Raw genomic sequence first — 17837 nt, 5'->3', positions numbered from 1 at the left:
CGAAAGTGGTACATGTGTCTAGTTTGTAGGCATGCTCATTCTCTCTCTGCTTGCACATAATTTTTTTTTTTTTTTTTGAGATAGGGTCTCACTGTAGCCCAGGATGACCTGGAATTCACTCTGTATTCTCAGGGTGGCCTCCAACTCATGGTGATCCTCCTACCTCTACCTCCGGAGTGCTGGGATTAAAGGCAAGTGCCATCATGCCCAGCTTCCTTGCAAATAAATTTTAAAAAATAAATCTATGTCCTTCCAGCAACTTTTGTCTTCCTGGTATTTGTAGAACAGCTGTAGAAACCTTAGATTCGGGTGACAGCCCCTCTTCCTACTCTCCTTTCCACAGAGCTTAAACCTTTCTTGCTTTTCAAACCCTCATCAAGAGCTGATCTACATGACATCAAAATAAAAGAGAGACTGATTAAAGGGGGGGGGGAATATGATGGAGAGTGGAGTTTCAAGGGGGAAAGTGGGGGGAGGGAGGTAATTACCATGGGATATTGTTTACAATTATGAAAGTTGTCAATAATTTTTTTTTTTTAAAGCTGATCTAATTTTAGAACATAAAAACTTCCTCTTCTGCCAGCACAACTACACCTCAGGTTAAGGGTTCTCCCCTGGTTGAGTGAAATGCTGAAAACTGCTTCCAGTCTTCCTGAGAGTCCATGTACCCAAGGCTGGGCACTGCTAGGAAAGGAGGTGGCAGGGAAGGAAGCTGTGAGCTGCCTCGGTTTTAGCCTGCTTCCCTTCCAGATTGTCAGTGCAGCCACATTTGTGCATGTAAGGAACGGGCGCTTCCTGGAAGAGGGCTGATTGAGACAAGCTAGGCCACCTTGGTCCAGGTGGGACAACCAGTTTTGAAGTAGAGGTGACGCACAAGGTAGATCCTCCCATTCTTCATTCCTCCGCTACCACAGCTAAACCTATTGCTGTGTAAGCCCAGGCTAGCCCTGGGCCTCAAGATTCTGCCTCTGCCCTCCAGAGCGCTGGGATTGCAGACGTAGGCAACCATCGCCAGCATCGTCTAGTTCCGATGAGCGTGCACGTTTGGAGACCCACGAATCTAAGTTCTTCCCTACCAAATAAAAGAAAAAAAAAAATGCATTAACCAGGACAAGATTTAGAAAAGGACGTGGGCGGTGCCCCGAGAGCAGAGGCCACGCCCTGGCCGGCTGCGGGGAGGACAGAGGCCGCGCCCCTCCTCCAGGTCCAGCCGCGGCCACCGCGAGCCCGGCTCCGCCCGGGCGCGCCGCCCCCGCCCCGCCCCGCTTCCACTTCCGCTTCCGGACTCCTGGGCGCGGCCTCCCCGCGGCTCGCGGCCAGTCTTCCTGCGGCCGGCGGCTGCGAGCCAGGCTGCTCCGCGTCGCCGCTGCTCCGGGGCGGGCCATGGCGGTGAACCTGAGCCGCAACGGGCCGGCGCTGCAGGAGGCCTACGTGCGGGTGGTCACCGAGAAGTCCCCGACCGACTGGTGGGCAGCGCGGCGGCGGGCCAGGGGCGGGGAGGCCGGGGTGGGGGACACCGTGCATGGCCGCCTGCCACCCACCCACCCCCCGCCTCGGAGGAGCCCGCGAGTGCCCGCGGGCCTGGGCCCTGCCCTCGCTCCCTAGCGTCGGCTCCGCCCGCAGGGCCCCGCAGTGGCACGCTCCGCGCGGCCGTGCGCGCCGGCTCCCCGGGCTTCTTCCCGTTCGGGGGACGTGGGACAAAGAGGTCCTCCGCGGAGTCCCAAGCCCTCGCAGGCAGAGGCCACGTCCAGGGTCCTCCAAACGCTGTGGTCAGGAAAGCTGGAGAAGGGCGTGACAGCGAGCTTGGGGCCCGCCGTGGGTCCCTGTGGACGCGGGTCGCGAGACCACACGCCCGAGTTAGGGAAAGAAGCCCGAGGAACGACGGAACGCTTTCACCGCGCTGTCACTGTCTCATGTTTTTTTTGCTCAAGTTCTTTTTCTTGACCAATTTTTGTTTTGTTATTTTCGAGGTAGAGGGTCTCACGCTAGCCCAGGCCGACCTGGAACTCTTGACCAATTTTTTAAGCACTTTCAGTTCTGGGGAAGACGCTGAGTAGGGTGGGTTAAGGTGGCCAGCCTAGGGCAGCGCAATCGGGATCCTGGAGGTAGAGCCGTGGTGGGACGGGCATTGCTGTGGTCAGCATGAAGGTGTGCCATACTAGGTGCGCCCCTGTGTTGGATTTTCCTTGAAGCCTGAGCAAGGCTTTGCCTCTGTGCCAGTCACAACCCCTGTCTAGCTCTCTTTCCCCTCTGCGTTCCCCGCACCTGCCCTTTCAGGCATTGTTTGCACTGTTTGGGGGGTGGGGAGCTGATGCCCACAGTCTAGCTGGCAGTGCACGTCGCCCATGTTTACAGCCTTTCCTGGATCCTCTTTCTTACCAGACCTGTCTGCTGCCACCCTGCTCTTCCACTGACCTGGCTCATCTACAGAAGTACCTTCTGAGGGTCCAGAGCCCCTCTTTCCTCTCACCGTACCCATTTGCCCATGCCAGTGCCCCTTCACCTACCTCAAGCTGCTGCAGTCCTGCAGGGTGTGCCACTCAAGTTACAAGAGCCTCCACCCTCATTGTCACAGCCATTCTGGGAGGTTACTCAGGATTGTGTGTCAGGTCCCCACTTGTAAGCTGAAAAAAATAACTCAGCCATCTCACTGTCCTGCCCATCACTACAGTGGCTTCCTGTTGCCCTGTGAGTAAAAGCCAGACTCCCGCAGGACCCTCTTCCTCAAACTTGTAAGCTAGTTCCTCATGGGGAACTGATAAGCCCTCCCCACTTGCTTTCTCTGCTTGGAGCACTCTTCCACGGTAGGTGCCCAGCCTTTATGTCTTAAGTTGAACTTCTTAGCTTCCGGGTTGCAGTCACCTTTTCCTCTCCCCCAGTTTCACTTCCTTGAGGTACATATCAGACCCATGCCACATAGCCTTACTTTGTGTGTGTGTGTATTTGAGAGAGAGAATGGGCACATCAGGGCTTCTAGCCCCTGCAAACGAACTCCTGACGCATGCACCACCTTGTGCATCTGGGTACTGGGGAATCAAACCCCCTTAGTCTTTAGGCTTTGCAGACAATTGCCTTAACCGCTAAGCATCTCTCCAGCCCAACTTTGTTTTTTTTTTGTGTTTCTTGGGTCACCTTTATCTCCTCGCTGGAAGGTCTGGTGTAAAGTTGCTGTGTAGTAGGTATGATGGGTGAGCTGAACCATGTAGAAAAAGCAGTAGACGATCAAAAAGAGATGTTCTCTGGTTTGGTAGGTCATAAAGCTTGTAAACAGAGCAGGTGCTGTTATACCAGGCCTGTAGGCCTTGGCCACAGCATCAATTCTCCATCCTGGGTCTGTCTTCAACCCTCTTCCCGCAGAAGTTGACATGATATGTTCTCTTCTGGTTCACATGTCACCCCCTGTGCCTACGTCATTCCCGCACATTAGCTGTGTGTTTTCTAGTGTTTGCTTGCTTGTGCATGTACACGTGTGCATGCATGTGCACATACGCCAGGGTTTCTTCCACTGCACATGAATTCCCACGCAGCTCTACATGGGTGGCTGGGGAAGTAAGTGCTCTTAACCACTGTTGCAGTCCGGTTCGCATTGCTGGTAGAAATCACCCAACCAAGAGCAGCTTCTGGGAAAAAGGTTTATTTTGGCTTACAGGCTTGAGGGGAAGCTCCATGATGGCAGGAGAAAACGATGGCATGAGCAGAGGGTGGACATCACCCCCTGGCCAACATAAGGTAGATAATAGCAACAGGAGAGTGTGGCAAACACTGGCAAGGGGAAACTGGCTATAACACCCGTAAGCCCACCCCCAACAATTCACTGCCTCCAGGAGGCTTTAATTCTCAAATCTCCATCAGCTGGAAACCTAGCGCTTAGAACACCTAAGTTTATGGGGGACACCTCAATCAAACCACCACAACCACTGAGCCATCTTCCCAGCCCTGTCTCTGTGGTTTCTGATGCTGTTAAAGGATACCTTTGCTGGAACAGCCTGAAGCCCAGGAACACCTGCTGTCTTGCTCTCAAGGCTGTTAAAAGTAGGACAGGGAGCCGGGCGTGGTGGCGCCTGCCTTTAATCCCAGCACTCAGGAGGCAGGGATAGGAGGATCACTGTGAGTTCAAGGCCACCCTGAGACTCCATAGTGAATTCCAGGTCAGCCTGGGCCAGAGTAGGACAGGGCTGCCTGGGAGCGCTGGCCTCTTTCTCTTTCCTGCTATTCCTTTAGGTGCTTTGGGTTCAGGAATACATAGGAATCTTTGTCTTTTCAAATTCATATGCTTAACTAGCCAGGTATTTTCCTACGTGAATGTATAGATAACAATATAGATAGAATTCTGTAGCTTGTTTTCCTCTTTTTAAACATATTTTATTTGTTTATTTGTGGGAGAGGCAGATAGAGAGAGAATGGGCGTGCCAAAGCCTCCAGCCACTGCAGATGAACTCCAGAAGCCTGTGCCCCCTTGTGCACCTGGCTAACATGGGTCCTGGGAAATCAAACCTGGGTCTTTAGGCTTTGCAGGCAAGAGCCTTAACCACTAAGTTATCTCTCCGTCCCTTGCTTTCCTCTTAAGTAGATATATGTTCCCCTGATCTCCATGGTTTTGTCCTTCACAGCAAGGCCATGGCTAAGGCCTGTTGAGTGGGTTAGAGCAGGGTGGAGGGAGCCAGCGCCGCTGTGGTAGATGCAGTGACAGCACCCAGAGCCACTGAGCCAGCTTGTGTTTTGTTTCAGGGCTCTCTTTACCTATGAAGGCAACAGCAATGATATCCGTGTGGCTGGCACAGGGGGTAAGTGTGACCCCAAACAAATGGGCTCTTAGCACCAGAAGAAGAGGGTGAGATACACGAAGAGAGAGCGTATGACTCTTCTTAGTCCATCGTAATAAAAGGAGGGGGACTCAGACACACAGGCATTCCTGCATATGGCTCAGCCATGCAGACCCCCCCACACACACACACATACACACTACCTGTTAGCACCATTCAGTATCAGAGGCCGGAGCTGTGTCAATCCCCTGGTCATCATGGCCCTCACTCACCACTTCTGGAAAGCCCTGGGGTTTACATATTGATGAGTAAAAGCATTCCTCCTCAGCTAGGCTGAGGACTTGGACAGATGAAGGAGAAGCCATTCACCCTCGCCAGCCCGTGGGCAGCCTGTGTCCACAGCACTGTGGCTGGAGGATTTCATTCTCTGAACTGGTGGAGGTGGGGAAGGCCTACAGTGCCCTCCTCTCCCTTTGTTCTGCCCTAGTCGTGGGTAGCTACATGCAGGGGTCTTACCCTCACTGTGGAGAGGTGGTCTGGAGAGTTTGATGGGTGGGTGATGGGTCAGTGTACGAAGGACCTGGGCACCATGGGGAGAGGAAGACATGTCGGCTGAGCGAGAGGTGATGATAGACCTCTCTGCTAACCCCCTGGCCCTTCCTCTTGTCCCAAGGCCACTACCACTGTCCTCTGGTGCTTGTCCAGCTACCCCTGACTCCCAGACCTAAGCAGACTTAGCTGCATTGTTCAGTGGGTGCCTGGAACCTTCTCTCTGCCTAGACAAAGGAGTGTGTGATTTTAGTTACTGTTGTTGATAGAAAGGCCCTTCCCCTCCATGATCTATTCTTGCTGATGCATCCTCTTTCTAGAACTACCAACTGGTCATCTCCTGTGATGTGGTAGGTGCCAGGGAGTTGCACATACGCTCAGTTGGAGCTTCCTATCACTGTCCCTAATTTCACAGCACAGGATGCTGCCGTGCATATAGCTTGCAGACTGACCTGGGTCATGTGGAGCTGTGTGACTATAAACTGCCTGATTCTGCTCCTCCACCTTACGATGTAGGAAATTTGGAGGTTGAGGCACAGTGTCTGGGAGGATGGTTTGGCCAGCACAGCCTGACCTCCATATGAGATTCTGGAAGCTGAACTAATCGTTTTGCTGTGGAATGTTTTGAAGGGCTTGGCTCCCTCGATTGTCTCGGGGTCTGAGCAAGCACGTAGGTTCTGAAAGGAAACGCAGCAGCCCCGGCGTCCCAGCCTTTCCTGGGGGTAGTCATCATCACTAGTGTTATTATCAATATTATCAATATTATGTGGTGCTAGAGATTGAACCCAGAGCCTTTGGATGCTAGGAAAGCTACATTCTCATGATCAGGAATTTAACTTTCTTTTTTTTGTTGTTCATTATTTATTTATTTATTTGAGAGAGAGAGAGAGAGAAAGAATGGTTGTACCAGGGCTTCCAGCCACTGCAAACGAACTACAGATGTGTGCGCCCCCTTGTGCATCTGGCTAACGTGGGCCCTGGGGAATTCAGCCTCGAACCCGGGTCCTTGGCTTTACAGGCAGGTACTTAACTGCTAAGCCATCTCTCCAGCCCAGGAATTTAACTTTCTTAAGTTTTTTTTTAAAAAATATTTTATTTTTTTATTTACTTGAGTGAGACAGAGGCAGATAGAATGGGCACACCAGGGCCTCTAGCCACTGCAAACGAACTCCAGACACATGTGCCACCTCATACATCTGGTTTACATGGGCACTGGGGAGTCAAACTTGGGTCTTTAGGCTTCGCAGGCAAGTGCCTTAACCTCCAAGCCATCTCTCCAGCCCAGGAATTTGATTTCGAATATGGTTCTCAAAATGAGTCTGAGGTAGCTGAGGTGAGAAGCCCTGGTGTAGAGGTGACTTGGGTTCCCTTCATGGTAGACCAGTCACTGGGGTGCATGGGGGCCACGGGCTGCTTCTGAACCTCCCTGTGACCGCAGAGGGTGGCCTGGAGGAACTGGTGGAGGAGCTCAACAGCGGGAAGGTGATGTATGCATTCTGCAGAGTGAAGGACCCCAACTCTGGCCTGCCTAAGTTTGTCCTCATCAACTGGGTATGTGGACTCATCTTGTTTAGTGTGGCTGGGGAGAGTCTTCCTTTCTGCTCTCATTTGACTGCACAGCTCAGTGGGTCAACAGATCAGCTACAAGCTGAGCAGAAGAGGCAACTAATTCATTGCGGTCCAAAAAGTCATTGGCTTCACTATACAGAATTGGCCCTCCAAGCTGAGAATGATCCTGCAGAATGGGATAGAAACCATCAGAAATGAAATTCCTGTCCCATCCTGATTGTTCTTGCAGCAGAGGGCTGAGATAGTGCTCCAGCCCCCCAACAGGGATGGGGTGCCGGTAGTGCTGCTTTCCTGCCCGGAGACCACCCCTGAGCCCCTTAGGAGATGTGTAACTCCCTTGGGAGAATGGCTTGTACTTTGCCTGAGACAGAGGAGGGTGGGGGCTGTCTTGGGGAGACAAGGGAAGCTGGTGGGTTCCTGGGAACTTGCGGGCCGGGAGATGGCGCAGGAGGAGGTCCTGGTCACTGTGTATGTGCTCGTGTTGCAGACAGGTGAGGGAGTAAATGATGTCCGGAAGGGAGCCTGCGCCAACCACGTCAGCACCATGGCCAACTTCCTGAAGGTGAGAGCTGAGTGTAAGGGCCTTGTAAGATCAAACCCCTAAATTCCTTGATGCAAGTGAACTGGAACAGGCCCTCGAGACAGGCGCATATGCAGCTTTGACTAATGCTGTGTCTGGCCATCAAGGTATGGCCAGAGTCACCTGTGACTGGCCTAGTAAACTGATCCAGTGGGCAGGGCTAAGCCCTGGGTTCTGCTTTGTTTATGATCCTCAAAACAGCTTAACAGCATTGTCAGGACCTGAAGGTAGAAACAAATTGCATATGCTCACTGCTCCAACATGTGTCCCTTTGATGCATTCCTTTCCAGTCCATTTCTGCAAATTTTTATGTCACTTGTTCTACAATTGCACCATTTAGAATTTTCAAAGACATTTGTACCAAAAGTAATTTATAGTTCAGTCAGGTGACTTTTTGCATTTCCTTGGCTGCATACTGGCAAGATGACTTCAGACTCCCAGTTCTCCCAGTGTCTTCAGATATGCCTGTTTTTTGTGTAGTAGTTGAAAGAGACGCTTTCAAGCTTGTTTTTTGTTTGTTTGTTTGAATTTTGTTGCTGGGATGAGCCCAGGCTTTCTGCGCACCGTGCATACGGCCTGCTGCCGAGTCGCACCCTCCGTGAGGCTCCCAGGCAGGCTGGGCCACAGTCGGAACGGATGGGTCACAGGTCAGCTACTCAGGAAGAAACTAGTGGCCTTTTTTTTTTTTTTTTTTTGCAGGAAATGTGTTTGTTTCCAGGAGGCCTTTAAGTTAGTCTTCATTAATGAGAAGGAAGGAAAAGCCTTTCATGTGCTTCATGTCTGAGTCTGCTGAGTCACAGCAAGGACTGTACAATTCGGGGAGGGCTGAGCCTAGGTTCCCAGCCGCAAGGCAGAGATACCTTGCATCTCCTAACAGTAGTCCCGTGTGCAGTTGTGGCTTTTGCCATGTTGACATATGGGAGTTTGGCTGACCCTCTCTTAGGCTTACACAGCTCATCTTTTAAGTGCTGTTTCTGCTGCAGGGGGCCCATGTGACTATTAATGCACGGGCTGAAGAGGATGTTGAGCCCGAGTGCATCATGCAAAAGGTTGCCAAAGCTTCTGGAGCCAACTACAGCTTCCACAAGGAGAGTGGCCGCTTCCAGGATGCAGGACCCCAAGCCCCAGTGGTGAGTGCTACCTGTCTATGACCTCATTGCTCCAGGACTGAGGGCAGGGGCCAGGAGTGCAGTTTCCAGGTGGCTAGACCCTTCCTGCCTACCTTCTTGAGATCATACTTCTCAGTCCCGCTGGGCACCAGCCCCAACTGGTTGAGGTGCTCTAGAGGCAACCGTGCATGCTCAACGGTAGAGGCTCTTCAGGAACACGCAGCTGTGAAAGTCTGGCAACCCCCAGGGCTTCAGTGCTGGCACGCTGTGGACAGTCCCTGACCGTCGGCACTGTGGAGGAATTTCAGGTGGCATTAGAGCAGATGCTGAAACCATACAGGCCGGTAGCTCTGGCATCAGGTGTAGTTTAGAGCTGCAAGCCACCTCATCAGACTTGTAGTTGGGATTCAGGGTAACTTCTAGATCCTGCCATATCAGGGACCCATATGAGGAGCAGCCTGGCGGGATACCTGCCTTAGAACTGCCTTGGTCCCCAGGAATACCCCCACCCTTGAGGACCAGATCCCACTGAAGACCCTGCCAGTGTTCCCAGGATCCTTTGCCCCTGCTGGAGCAGTTTCCCTGGACCTCCAGGCTTTCTGTTTTGTAGACAGACTGGCCTTGAACCCAAGATCCTCCTGCCTCAGCCTCCTTAGTGCTGGGATTACAGGTGTAGGCCACAACAGCCATCCCCTGGGCCTCTTTTGGACATCTTGCTGTGTGCTTCTCCTTGAAGGTGGTGGCCAGGCCCACTGTGCCCATCAGGCCTAGTCCTAGTAGCGATCGCCTACACTCTGAAAAGCTTAGAGAATCCTCCACTCTGTTGTGCCTGTGTGCCCGACCTTCCCTACATTGGGCTGGACCTTAGTGTGTGCTCTGTCCCTTGTAGGGTTCTGTGTACCAGAAGACCAATGCCATCTCAGAGATCAAGAGAGTTGGCAAAGATAGTTTCTGGGCCAAAGCTGAGGTGAGTGCAGTAGTGGTGGGAAGGGTACACTGACAGGCATCCTGCTGGGCATTAGTGGGTGTGTTGCCTGCCTATTGGCTAAACCGCAGGCATAAGTGGGTTAAGTTATAGGGCACGCTAGTGATGGACTGTAGTGTCCCTCTTCGACCACACAGCTGTGGGACCCAGTTCTAGGCAGGAGTTGAGGCCAAGGGGCAGCACCAGGCTCAGTGGGTAGCTCCTCCTATAGAAAGAGGAGGAGAACCGGCGGCTGGAGGAGAAGCGACGGGCTGAAGAGGAACAGCGACGACTGGAAGAGGAGCGCCGAGAGCGGGAGCTGCGAGAGGCTGCCCGCCGGGAGCAGCGCTACCAGGAGCAACATGGCAAGGCCGGCCCTCTGAGGTTAGCCCGCCCTGCACTGGGGCGAGTGTTTAACCTGGAGGGTCTCTGCGGATCTCCCTGGGTACTCACCTGCCCTTAGAAGGCAAGAGCTGGGGTACAGCTTGCGGGGATGCTGCCAAACCTCAGCTCTCCCCCACTTTGCCCTTCCCAGCAGTACGTGTGAGCAGCAGCAAGAAGCAGTTTCCAGGCACAGACAGGAATGGGTAGGCCTCACACTTCTACCCTCAAAGGGCCTGGGACTGGGTGACAGGAATGGGTGCGTGTTATGCCTCTACATGCAACGGGCCTGGGAACATGCTGGTTTGGGCCCATTTTACTTTCATGTCCCTGACCACAGATTGAGGGCTCAGCCCAGACTGCTGCAGTGAACCTGAAGTGCATCTGGACATCATGGGAGTGCCAGTAGGGAGGAAAGCCGGGTCAGAAGCTTCTGGCATGGCTCCTGGGAGAGTTCCTGTCATCTCCCCTTCTCCTCTGACAGACAGACAGTTTTGAGGGCCTGTCTTCTGGACTAGGGCCAGTTAGGTGAGAAGCCCTTGGATTCTTGTTGCTGAGGTCAGTATCTGCCTCCCCAGGAGTCTGCTGGTCAACAGGCCATAAACCCACGGGAGATCTTCAAGCAGAAGGAGAGGGCCATGTCCACCACTTCTGTCTCCAGCCCTCAGCCAGGTGGGGCCTTCCTCTGGGTCTGACCATAATGTGGGGGAGGGGGCGCTGAGGGGAAACCTAGGGTCCTGTGCAGAACCCCCAAGGCATATAGTAGAGAGGTGGATAGGGACAAATAAGTAAGGAGGGCAACCTGGGGCCCAGGTGTTCACTTCTGCCCTGGACATGATCAATGACCACGCCTGCCACCACTCCAGCCGCGAGAGGATAGGACCATACTGCCCACTGATTCACCAAAGCACTGGGGTCTTTACCTGTGCTGGCCGGGGGCCTGCTTCAAGCTCATCTCCCAGGTGGTGTTTGTTGGGGTTTGCAGGCAAGCTGAGGAACCCCCTCCTGCAGGAGCAGCCCGCCCAACAAGAGACGTCGTTTGACAGAGGGCCAACCCCCACCATCTCAAAGCCCGGGGAAGGCAAGGCCTTTGGCCCCATGAGACCCTGGAGGGGTGAAGGTATAGAAGAGGGTGTTGTGGGAAGGAGAGAGTCGTGACGTGCTTGTTCTCTGGCGCAGGTGTCTGTGAGGAGCCAGTGCTCAGCACGCCAACACGGGCAGAAGAAGAAGCCACCTATGAAGTGCCCCCAGAGCAGGAGAACTTCTATGAGGAGCCCCCACTGGTGGGTTCCTGGCAGCGGGGTGGGGCATAAAGGAGCCATAGGTCTGAAATTTTTTTGTTTTGTGTTTCAAGGTAGGGTTTCATTGTGGCCCAGGCTGACCTGGAGTTCACTATGTAGTCTCAGGGTGACTTCAAACTCATGGCGATCCTCCTACCTCCACCTCCCAAGTGCCGGGATTAATGGCGTGCACCACCACGCCCGGCCAGGTTTGAACTTTTTTTTTTTTTCAATTACTTTATTTATTTGAGAGAGTGAGAGATGTCATGTCAGGTCATCCAGCCACTGCAAACAAACTCCAGATGCATTTGCCACCTTGTGTATCTGGCTTACGTGAGTCCTGAGGAATTGAACATTGAACCTGGGTCCTTAGACTTCGCAGGCAAGCACCTTAACCACTAAACCATCCCTCTCCAGCCTGAGGTTTGAAGTTTTTGTGGCACACTACAAGGGTTTCTTGTTTTATTTTATTTCATTATTTATTTATTTTTATTGTTCATTTTGAAACACTCTTACTATATATAGCTCAGGCTGGCCTCAAACTAGAGATCCTCCTTACTCAGCCTCCTCCTGAGTGCTGGGATTATGACATGTAACACAATGCCCAGACTAGGGTTTTCTTGATTGACTAGTTTTGCAGTGGGGGAGATAGACTTCAAGACTGTGAGCCATGCTAGGCAGGCAGGCCCTCCACCACTACGTGTGCCTTGTTTGCCTAAGTGTGTGGCCCAGTGCCCCTGTGCAGTTGAGACTGGGTGAGGAATTGTCTTGCATTCCACGACTGAGGGATTTGTGTGCTGCCATTTTGGCTTCTGTGTTTTGAGCTGAAAGCTATGCCACAGATGTGTCAGGCAGCAGTAGTCCCTAGCGCCCAAGAGTTTAAACCTTAGGTGTGCTGTGGCCCCTTACCCCTCCCGGATGCTTGCTTGACCTGAATTTTGGAAGGGGGCGGAGTCTGGGGTAATGTCATCTCTCTCACTTCTGACAGGTGCAGCAACAAGGTGGTGGCTCTGAACACATTGACCACTACATGCAGGGCCAGGGGCTTAGTGGGCAAGGACTGTGTGCCCGGGCCTTGTACGATTACCAAGCAGGTAAGTCCTGCAGCCAGTTCATCTGCCACACATCCTGAGCTTAGAGGACAAGAATGTTTGTTTGAGTCTTGTTGGGATTAGTCCCAGGGGTGGGAGGTGTCTGGAAGAGATGAAAGTGGATGGAACCCCCTTTGGAGCTTCTATTTCGGACTGCCTGTGCTCCCTACATGCTTCAGCTAGCTTTCACCATTCACTGTTAGGAATTCTAGAACCCATCCTTGTATTTCCTATAGGTTTGACTAGGTAAACAAGGCATGGATACTGGGGGAGGCGAGGCCTTAGGGAAAGGACTGAGGCATTTTACCCAGTTTTCCAGGAGTGCTTTGTAGGAAAGCGTGCTCTAGAAAGTGGTCTTGCAGTCACAATCACTCTTTCAGGCTGGATGGTAGTGCAGGAAGTGGGTTCTGACCTCTAGAGTAAGGGGGACCAGGCTCCCAAGGGGAGGAAAAGGGCTGGGCACAGCCCTCATGCAGCTCCTTGGCTTGCCTTCCTTGCAGCTGATGACACAGAGATCTCCTTTGATCCTGAGAACCTCATCACTGGCATCGAGGTGATTGATGAAGGCTGGTGGCGTGGCTACGGGCCTGATGGCCACTTTGGCATGTTCCCTGCCAACTACGTGGAGCTTATAGAGTGAGGCGAGGGCCTGTCTTCTCCCCACCCAGAAGCAGTTTCCTTATTACTGGAAGAGGAGGCCCAAAAGTTAATATTTGGGACCCCATTAGGACAAGGTCTCATGGCTCCCTCTGGCTTGGGTGGCTCCACCTCACCCCAGATGCAGCAATAACCCAGTGACCCCTAAAATGCTTCCTGAAGCTTCTAGGCCCCCCACCAGCCTGCCTCTTGACTTCAGTGGGATTTTGAGCCAGCTTCACCTGTGGCCAACCCTGGATGACCTCTGCCCAAGGACAGTGGCCACCAGTAAGCTGGGAGGCTCTGAGCAGGGACACCTGGAGGCCGCCTTCTGCATTTGCCTTTTTTCCCTCTCTCTGGCTTCTGAGGTGTGGTGGCTGCAGGTGTTTAGATTGGCCCTTGGGAATCATGAACTTGAAGAATTTCTTTTCGCAGAGACCAAAGTCAGAGTAGACAGTGACAGTTTTGACAACAGGGACTAGAGGCTTTGCTGCCTCATCTGTTTCTCTCCCCCTGTGTCTGTGCTATGGAAAGAAGGGGTGGGATGACCAGACTCCTGTCTCTGGATATGTGAAAAGTCAAAGACACCATGTGTCCTTCGTGTTGATCGCTTCATGTCTCCTGGCCCCAGTGTCTGTCTCCTCACTGATTTTTAGATTCAGAAAAAGGAACACATTTTCTGTCCCAGCCCATCTGCATTTAAGATACAAATCTTAAGATTTCACAGTGGGACCCATTGCTCTCAACTGTCCCACTTAGGGCCTGAATGCTTCCACGAGGATGAACCCCCCAGAGGGATCTGCCTCTGTTTGTCCCTGGAGTGTGAATATGCACATGCATGCTCAGATCTCCGCGCCTGACTGCCCACCTCCAAAACGTGTAAACAGCGGGTGTGACTGAGGCTGGAGCCTTCCTCAGTTTCTGTTCTAGTCCAGCACTTGTGTGCAGAGAGATGGCTAGCATCAGCTGGGTGTGGGCATCTGAGGAGTCCTTGGAAGTGCCAGAGAGACAGGCTTAACTCCCAGTCTTGGCGAGCTGGTGCTACACGAGGAAGTCACTGGCCCCAGGCAGTTAGCAAGCCCAGCCCTTCCCATATGTTGCCTGGCCCTTAGGCTTGTCTCTGCGAAGAGGTGGGCCTCAGCATACTACCCGAGTCCATAAGGATAGCTGAAAACCATCTCTAAAGAAAGCTGGTCAGGAAACATACCCCGACTGTGGCCTCATGTCCCACTTCTTAGGGGGACTGGCTAGGTCACGTGGGCTCTTCTCCCTAAGTCTCCAGGATTGCCATAGGGGCTTGCTGACACTATAGAGGGTTGGCTGGTAGCTGGGAATGGGTACCAGGCTTCTGCCTTTGGTGATGTGGGTTTGGGGAATAGCTGTAATCGTAGATTTGGGGGTCCCCATACCAACATGGAGAGCTGGGCAGGCTGTGTGGCCTTCGCATGTGTGGCCATGCTGAAGTTGGCATAGTGCAGAGAGAGGTGCCTTTATTGCCCATGCCCACCCTCACTTTGCCTTGCCCTGGGCAGCCACAGCTTCCATAGCTTTGCGCACGGTCTCCTCGTCTCCCAGAAATCTCATAGGCTTGGTAGGCTTCAGGGCATTGTCCAGCTCATACACGATGGGGATTCCTGTGGGCAGGTTCAGCTCCATGATGGCCTGGTCTGTCATCCCTAGACCAGAAAAACAGCATCCTTAGCCCTTTCCCATACAGTGGTCAACTTTTGGGGGGCCACAGAAGTGAGGCACTGCAAGTTAATCCATCTCTAGAGCAAGGCCACAGAGACAGACCAGTGGCAAGATAAGAACACTCCTCCTCAGTGAATAGCTGAGACTTGGGGTGTCATTCTTATTCTCAGCCCAACATGAACTTGCCAGGCTAAGGTTCAGGGTTAGGAAGAATGCCATTTAGTGTTTGGAGGTGCTGAATTCTGAGCAGGCGAAGAGTGGAAACCTGACCCTGCCTGCTCCTGCAGCCCTGCCTGGAATAGCAGCTCAACCTTTGGTGTTCCTGCCACCCCACCCCCACATGCAAGAGGACTTGAGAATGTTCCCCAGGCCTGCAAGGCCTAGTGTGCCCCTCTTCCGAGCTGCTAGGAGACAGGCAGTGCTGTAAGAAGTCCATGAAGGAGAGTGGAGGTGTTGTCCACATGCTACGATGATGTGCCTTTAGCTGGATATAGGAGGTACCCTCCACTCCCTGCCTAGGATCTCAGTAGGCTTGAAGGTCATCCAGAAGCTAATTACACACCAAATATCAAAAACACTGGAGACCACAATTGGTGGCCTCCCCACATTCAGGTGGCCACCAAGGCCCCTCCTTTGCCAGCCCTTGCTCTTTAGTGGGACTCCCACTACAAGCCTAGGATCTTAAAAAAAAAATTGATGTATGCCTACTATTTATTTCCAGGCAGAGAGAAAAAGAGAGAATGGGTGTGCCAGGGCATCTAGCCACTGCAAATGAACTCCAGATGCATGTTCCACTTTGCATCTGGCTACATGCGGGTACTAGGCAATTGCAAACGCCTTAACCGCTGAGCCATCCTTCCAGGACACACACACACACACACACACACACACACACACACACACTCTCTCTCTCTCTCTCTCTCTCTCTCTCTCTCTCTCTCTCCATATCTCCTTATTTATTTGAAAGAGAGTACATCAGAGCCTCCTGGCACCACAAACTGCAGGTGCCACATGGGCAGACGCCTGCTCCAGCTGAGTCCTGTTGTGCCTTAGGCAGGCAGGGGATGGGCACACACCTGACCTGAGGCAGTATTTCCATGTTTGAGGCCAGCCAGGGTACATAGGGAGCCTGGCTAAAGAAAACCCTGCAGGCAGAGTCAGAGGGAGGAGCTCCAGCTCCTCAGCAGCAGTGGTTTGCCCCAAAGTCCTGCAGCATGTCAGGATTCGGAGTTAAGTGTGCCAAGTTCTAGCCCTTCTCTGTCTTGGTTGAGTGCCTGTGGTCAAGATTCAACCTACCTTAGATCTGTTCCTGATGGTGGTCCCGCTAAACCCACAATCTCCCATAGTGGTCTTGTGCATACCCAGAAATGAAATGGAACAAAAGGCACAAGATTTTAGAAACGGTCTTGCCAGGTGCGCACAGTTTTAATGCCAGCTCTTGGGAGGCTGAGAAAAGAGGATCCCAATGAGGTCCAGGCCAGCTGGGCTAGAGACTCTACCTCAAGGGACCAGAAAGTGTTTGTCAGCTCTCCAGCTCGCGTTTGAAACCCTCACAGGCTCTGGCCTTGCACCTACCCTGAAGACGGCCCTTACCTTCCAAGTGTTTGACAATGCCCCGCAGGCTGTTCCCGTGAGCTGCAATGAGCACTCGCTTGCCAGCTTTGATCTGGGGGGCGATCTCCTCGTTCCAGAAGGGCAAGGCCCTGGCGATGGTGTCCTTGAGGCTCTCGCAGGTGGGCAGCTCCCCGGGCTTCAGGCCTGCATACCTCCGGTCCTGAGGACCCAAGCACGGAGACACCGCTGTTCCTTCCCTGCGTAGCGCCCCCCCCCCAGGCTTCGGGTCCCCCCGCCTCCCAGGAGCGGTCCCAGTGGCCCACCTTGCTGATGGAAGTGTGGTAGGGGTGCTTCTCGTCCATGGGAGGTGGCGGGGTGTCGAAGGAACGCCTCCAGATCTTCACCTGCTCTTCGCCGTGCTTGGCTGCCGTCTCGGCCTTGTTGAGGCCCGTGAGGCCCCCGTAGTGCCTCTCATTGAGGCGCCAGGTGCGCACCACGGGCAGCCACATTTGGTCCGTGCCTTCCAGGATGGCCCAAAGGGTGCGGATGGCCCGCTTCAGCACTGACGTGTAGCAGATGTCGAACTCCATCTTGGCATCTTTGACGGCAACGGCCCCCCGCTTGGCCTCCTCCGCCCCCTTCTCGCTCAGCTCCGCATCAAACCAGCCGCAGAAACGATTCTCTTGGTTCCATGTGCTCTCTCCGTGGCGAACCATTACGAGGCGGTGGGTGGCCATGGTGGAAGGGGACACGGGGACCAGAGGGGGACAGGTATCTTCCTATCCTTTGCAACTTTATAACAGTCTTCCCAGCCCCCACCCTAGTCAACGGCCAATCAGCATTCCAGGGGGGGCGGGCCGAAGAAGGAGGCTAATCGCGGGAGTGGGAATGCCGGCCAAGAAGCTGCACTTAAAAATAGCCCCCCACAACCATCCGTCATGACTGGACTCAAATGTCATGCTCATAAGCAGCTGCCACCCAGGGCCAGGGTGGGTGGAGCTCCAGACTGAAGGGCAGAAGTCAGGCCTGGGGGAGGGGACAGGGCTGGCAGCTCTAAGGCCAGAGAAAGATACCTCTGCGGTTAGTGCCCAGCATATTCCCATACGCTCTTTCTGGTCACTCACCCCTCCTTTGAGATAGGGTCTCTCTGTGTGACCCTGGCGGGCCTTTTACTGACAATCTTCCTGCCTGCTGGGATTACAGGCATGTGCCACCACACCTGGTCTTCATGTCACCCTTTTTATTTTTTCAAGGTAGGCTCTCACTCTAGCCGAGGCCGACCTGGAGCTCACTCTATATAGTCCCTGGGTGGCCTTGAGCTCACAGTGATCCTCCTACCTCTGCCTCCCAGGTGCTGGGGTTAAAGGTTATGTGGGACCTGGAGAGTGAGACCTGGGTCCTTAGACTTCACAGGCAAGCACCTTAATCGCTAAACCATCTCTCCAGCCCTCAAGTCACTTTTTAAAAAAAATCTTTATTTCTTAGAGAGAATGGGTGCTTCAGGGCCGTTAGCCATTGCAAACGAACTCCAGATGCAAGTGCCACCTTGTGCATCTGGCTTACATGGGATCTGGAGAATCAAACCTGGGTCCTTAGGCTTGCAGGCAAGTGCCTTAACCTCTAAGCCATCTCTCCAGCCTGCAAGTCACTCTTAATAGAATGAGGCAAG

The 17837-nt window shown here is 53.3% G+C and overlaps 2 protein-coding genes across 5 annotated transcripts; one reads left to right on the top strand and one right to left on the bottom strand.

The window, feature by feature from the left end:
• The first annotated feature begins 1333 nt into the window (after positions 1 to 1333).
• Positions 1334 to 13529, top strand: Dbnl (drebrin like). 4 transcript variants are annotated; one of them, XM_045135636.1, is made up of 14 exons: positions 1334 to 1466; positions 2383 to 2804; positions 4729 to 4784; positions 6751 to 6863; positions 7369 to 7443; positions 8445 to 8591; positions 9460 to 9537; positions 9767 to 9918; positions 10070 to 10121; positions 10494 to 10587; positions 10901 to 10996; positions 11095 to 11198; positions 12184 to 12289; positions 12787 to 13529. In XM_045135636.1, the coding sequence occupies exons 4-14, from the start codon at positions 6798 to 6800 to the stop codon at positions 12924 to 12926; spliced, it is 1110 nt and encodes a 369-aa protein (XP_044991571.1). In that variant the 5' UTR covers positions 1334 to 1466; positions 2383 to 2804; positions 4729 to 4784; positions 6751 to 6797; the 3' UTR covers positions 12927 to 13529. The 4 variants fall into 4 exon arrangements, with proteins under 4 accessions (XP_044991571.1, XP_044991569.1, XP_044991568.1 ...); XM_045135634.1 differs by lacking the exon at positions 2383 to 2804 and having other exon boundaries at positions 1337 to 1466; positions 10073 to 10121; XM_045135633.1 differs by lacking the exon at positions 2383 to 2804 and having other exon boundaries at positions 1337 to 1466.
• An 866-nt stretch (positions 13530 to 14395) lies between these two features.
• Pgam2 (phosphoglycerate mutase 2) lies at positions 14396 to 17110 on the bottom strand. The gene is made up of 3 exons (XM_004652899.2): positions 16492 to 17110; positions 16208 to 16388; positions 14396 to 14598 (listed from the first exon to the last, which is right to left on the bottom strand). Exons 1-3 carry the CDS (start codon positions 16903 to 16905, stop codon positions 14432 to 14434), a joined length of 762 nt encoding a protein of 253 aa, XP_004652956.1. The 5' UTR covers positions 16906 to 17110; the 3' UTR covers positions 14396 to 14431.
• Positions 17111 to 17837: the final 727 nt, after the last annotated feature.

The sequence above is a fragment of the Jaculus jaculus genome, chromosome 16 (genome assembly GCF_020740685.1).
Source record: "Jaculus jaculus isolate mJacJac1 chromosome 16, mJacJac1.mat.Y.cur, whole genome shotgun sequence".
NCBI classification, from domain to species: domain Eukaryota; kingdom Metazoa; phylum Chordata; class Mammalia; order Rodentia; family Dipodidae; genus Jaculus; species Jaculus jaculus.
This window is presented reverse-complemented; position numbering and strand designations above follow the sequence as displayed.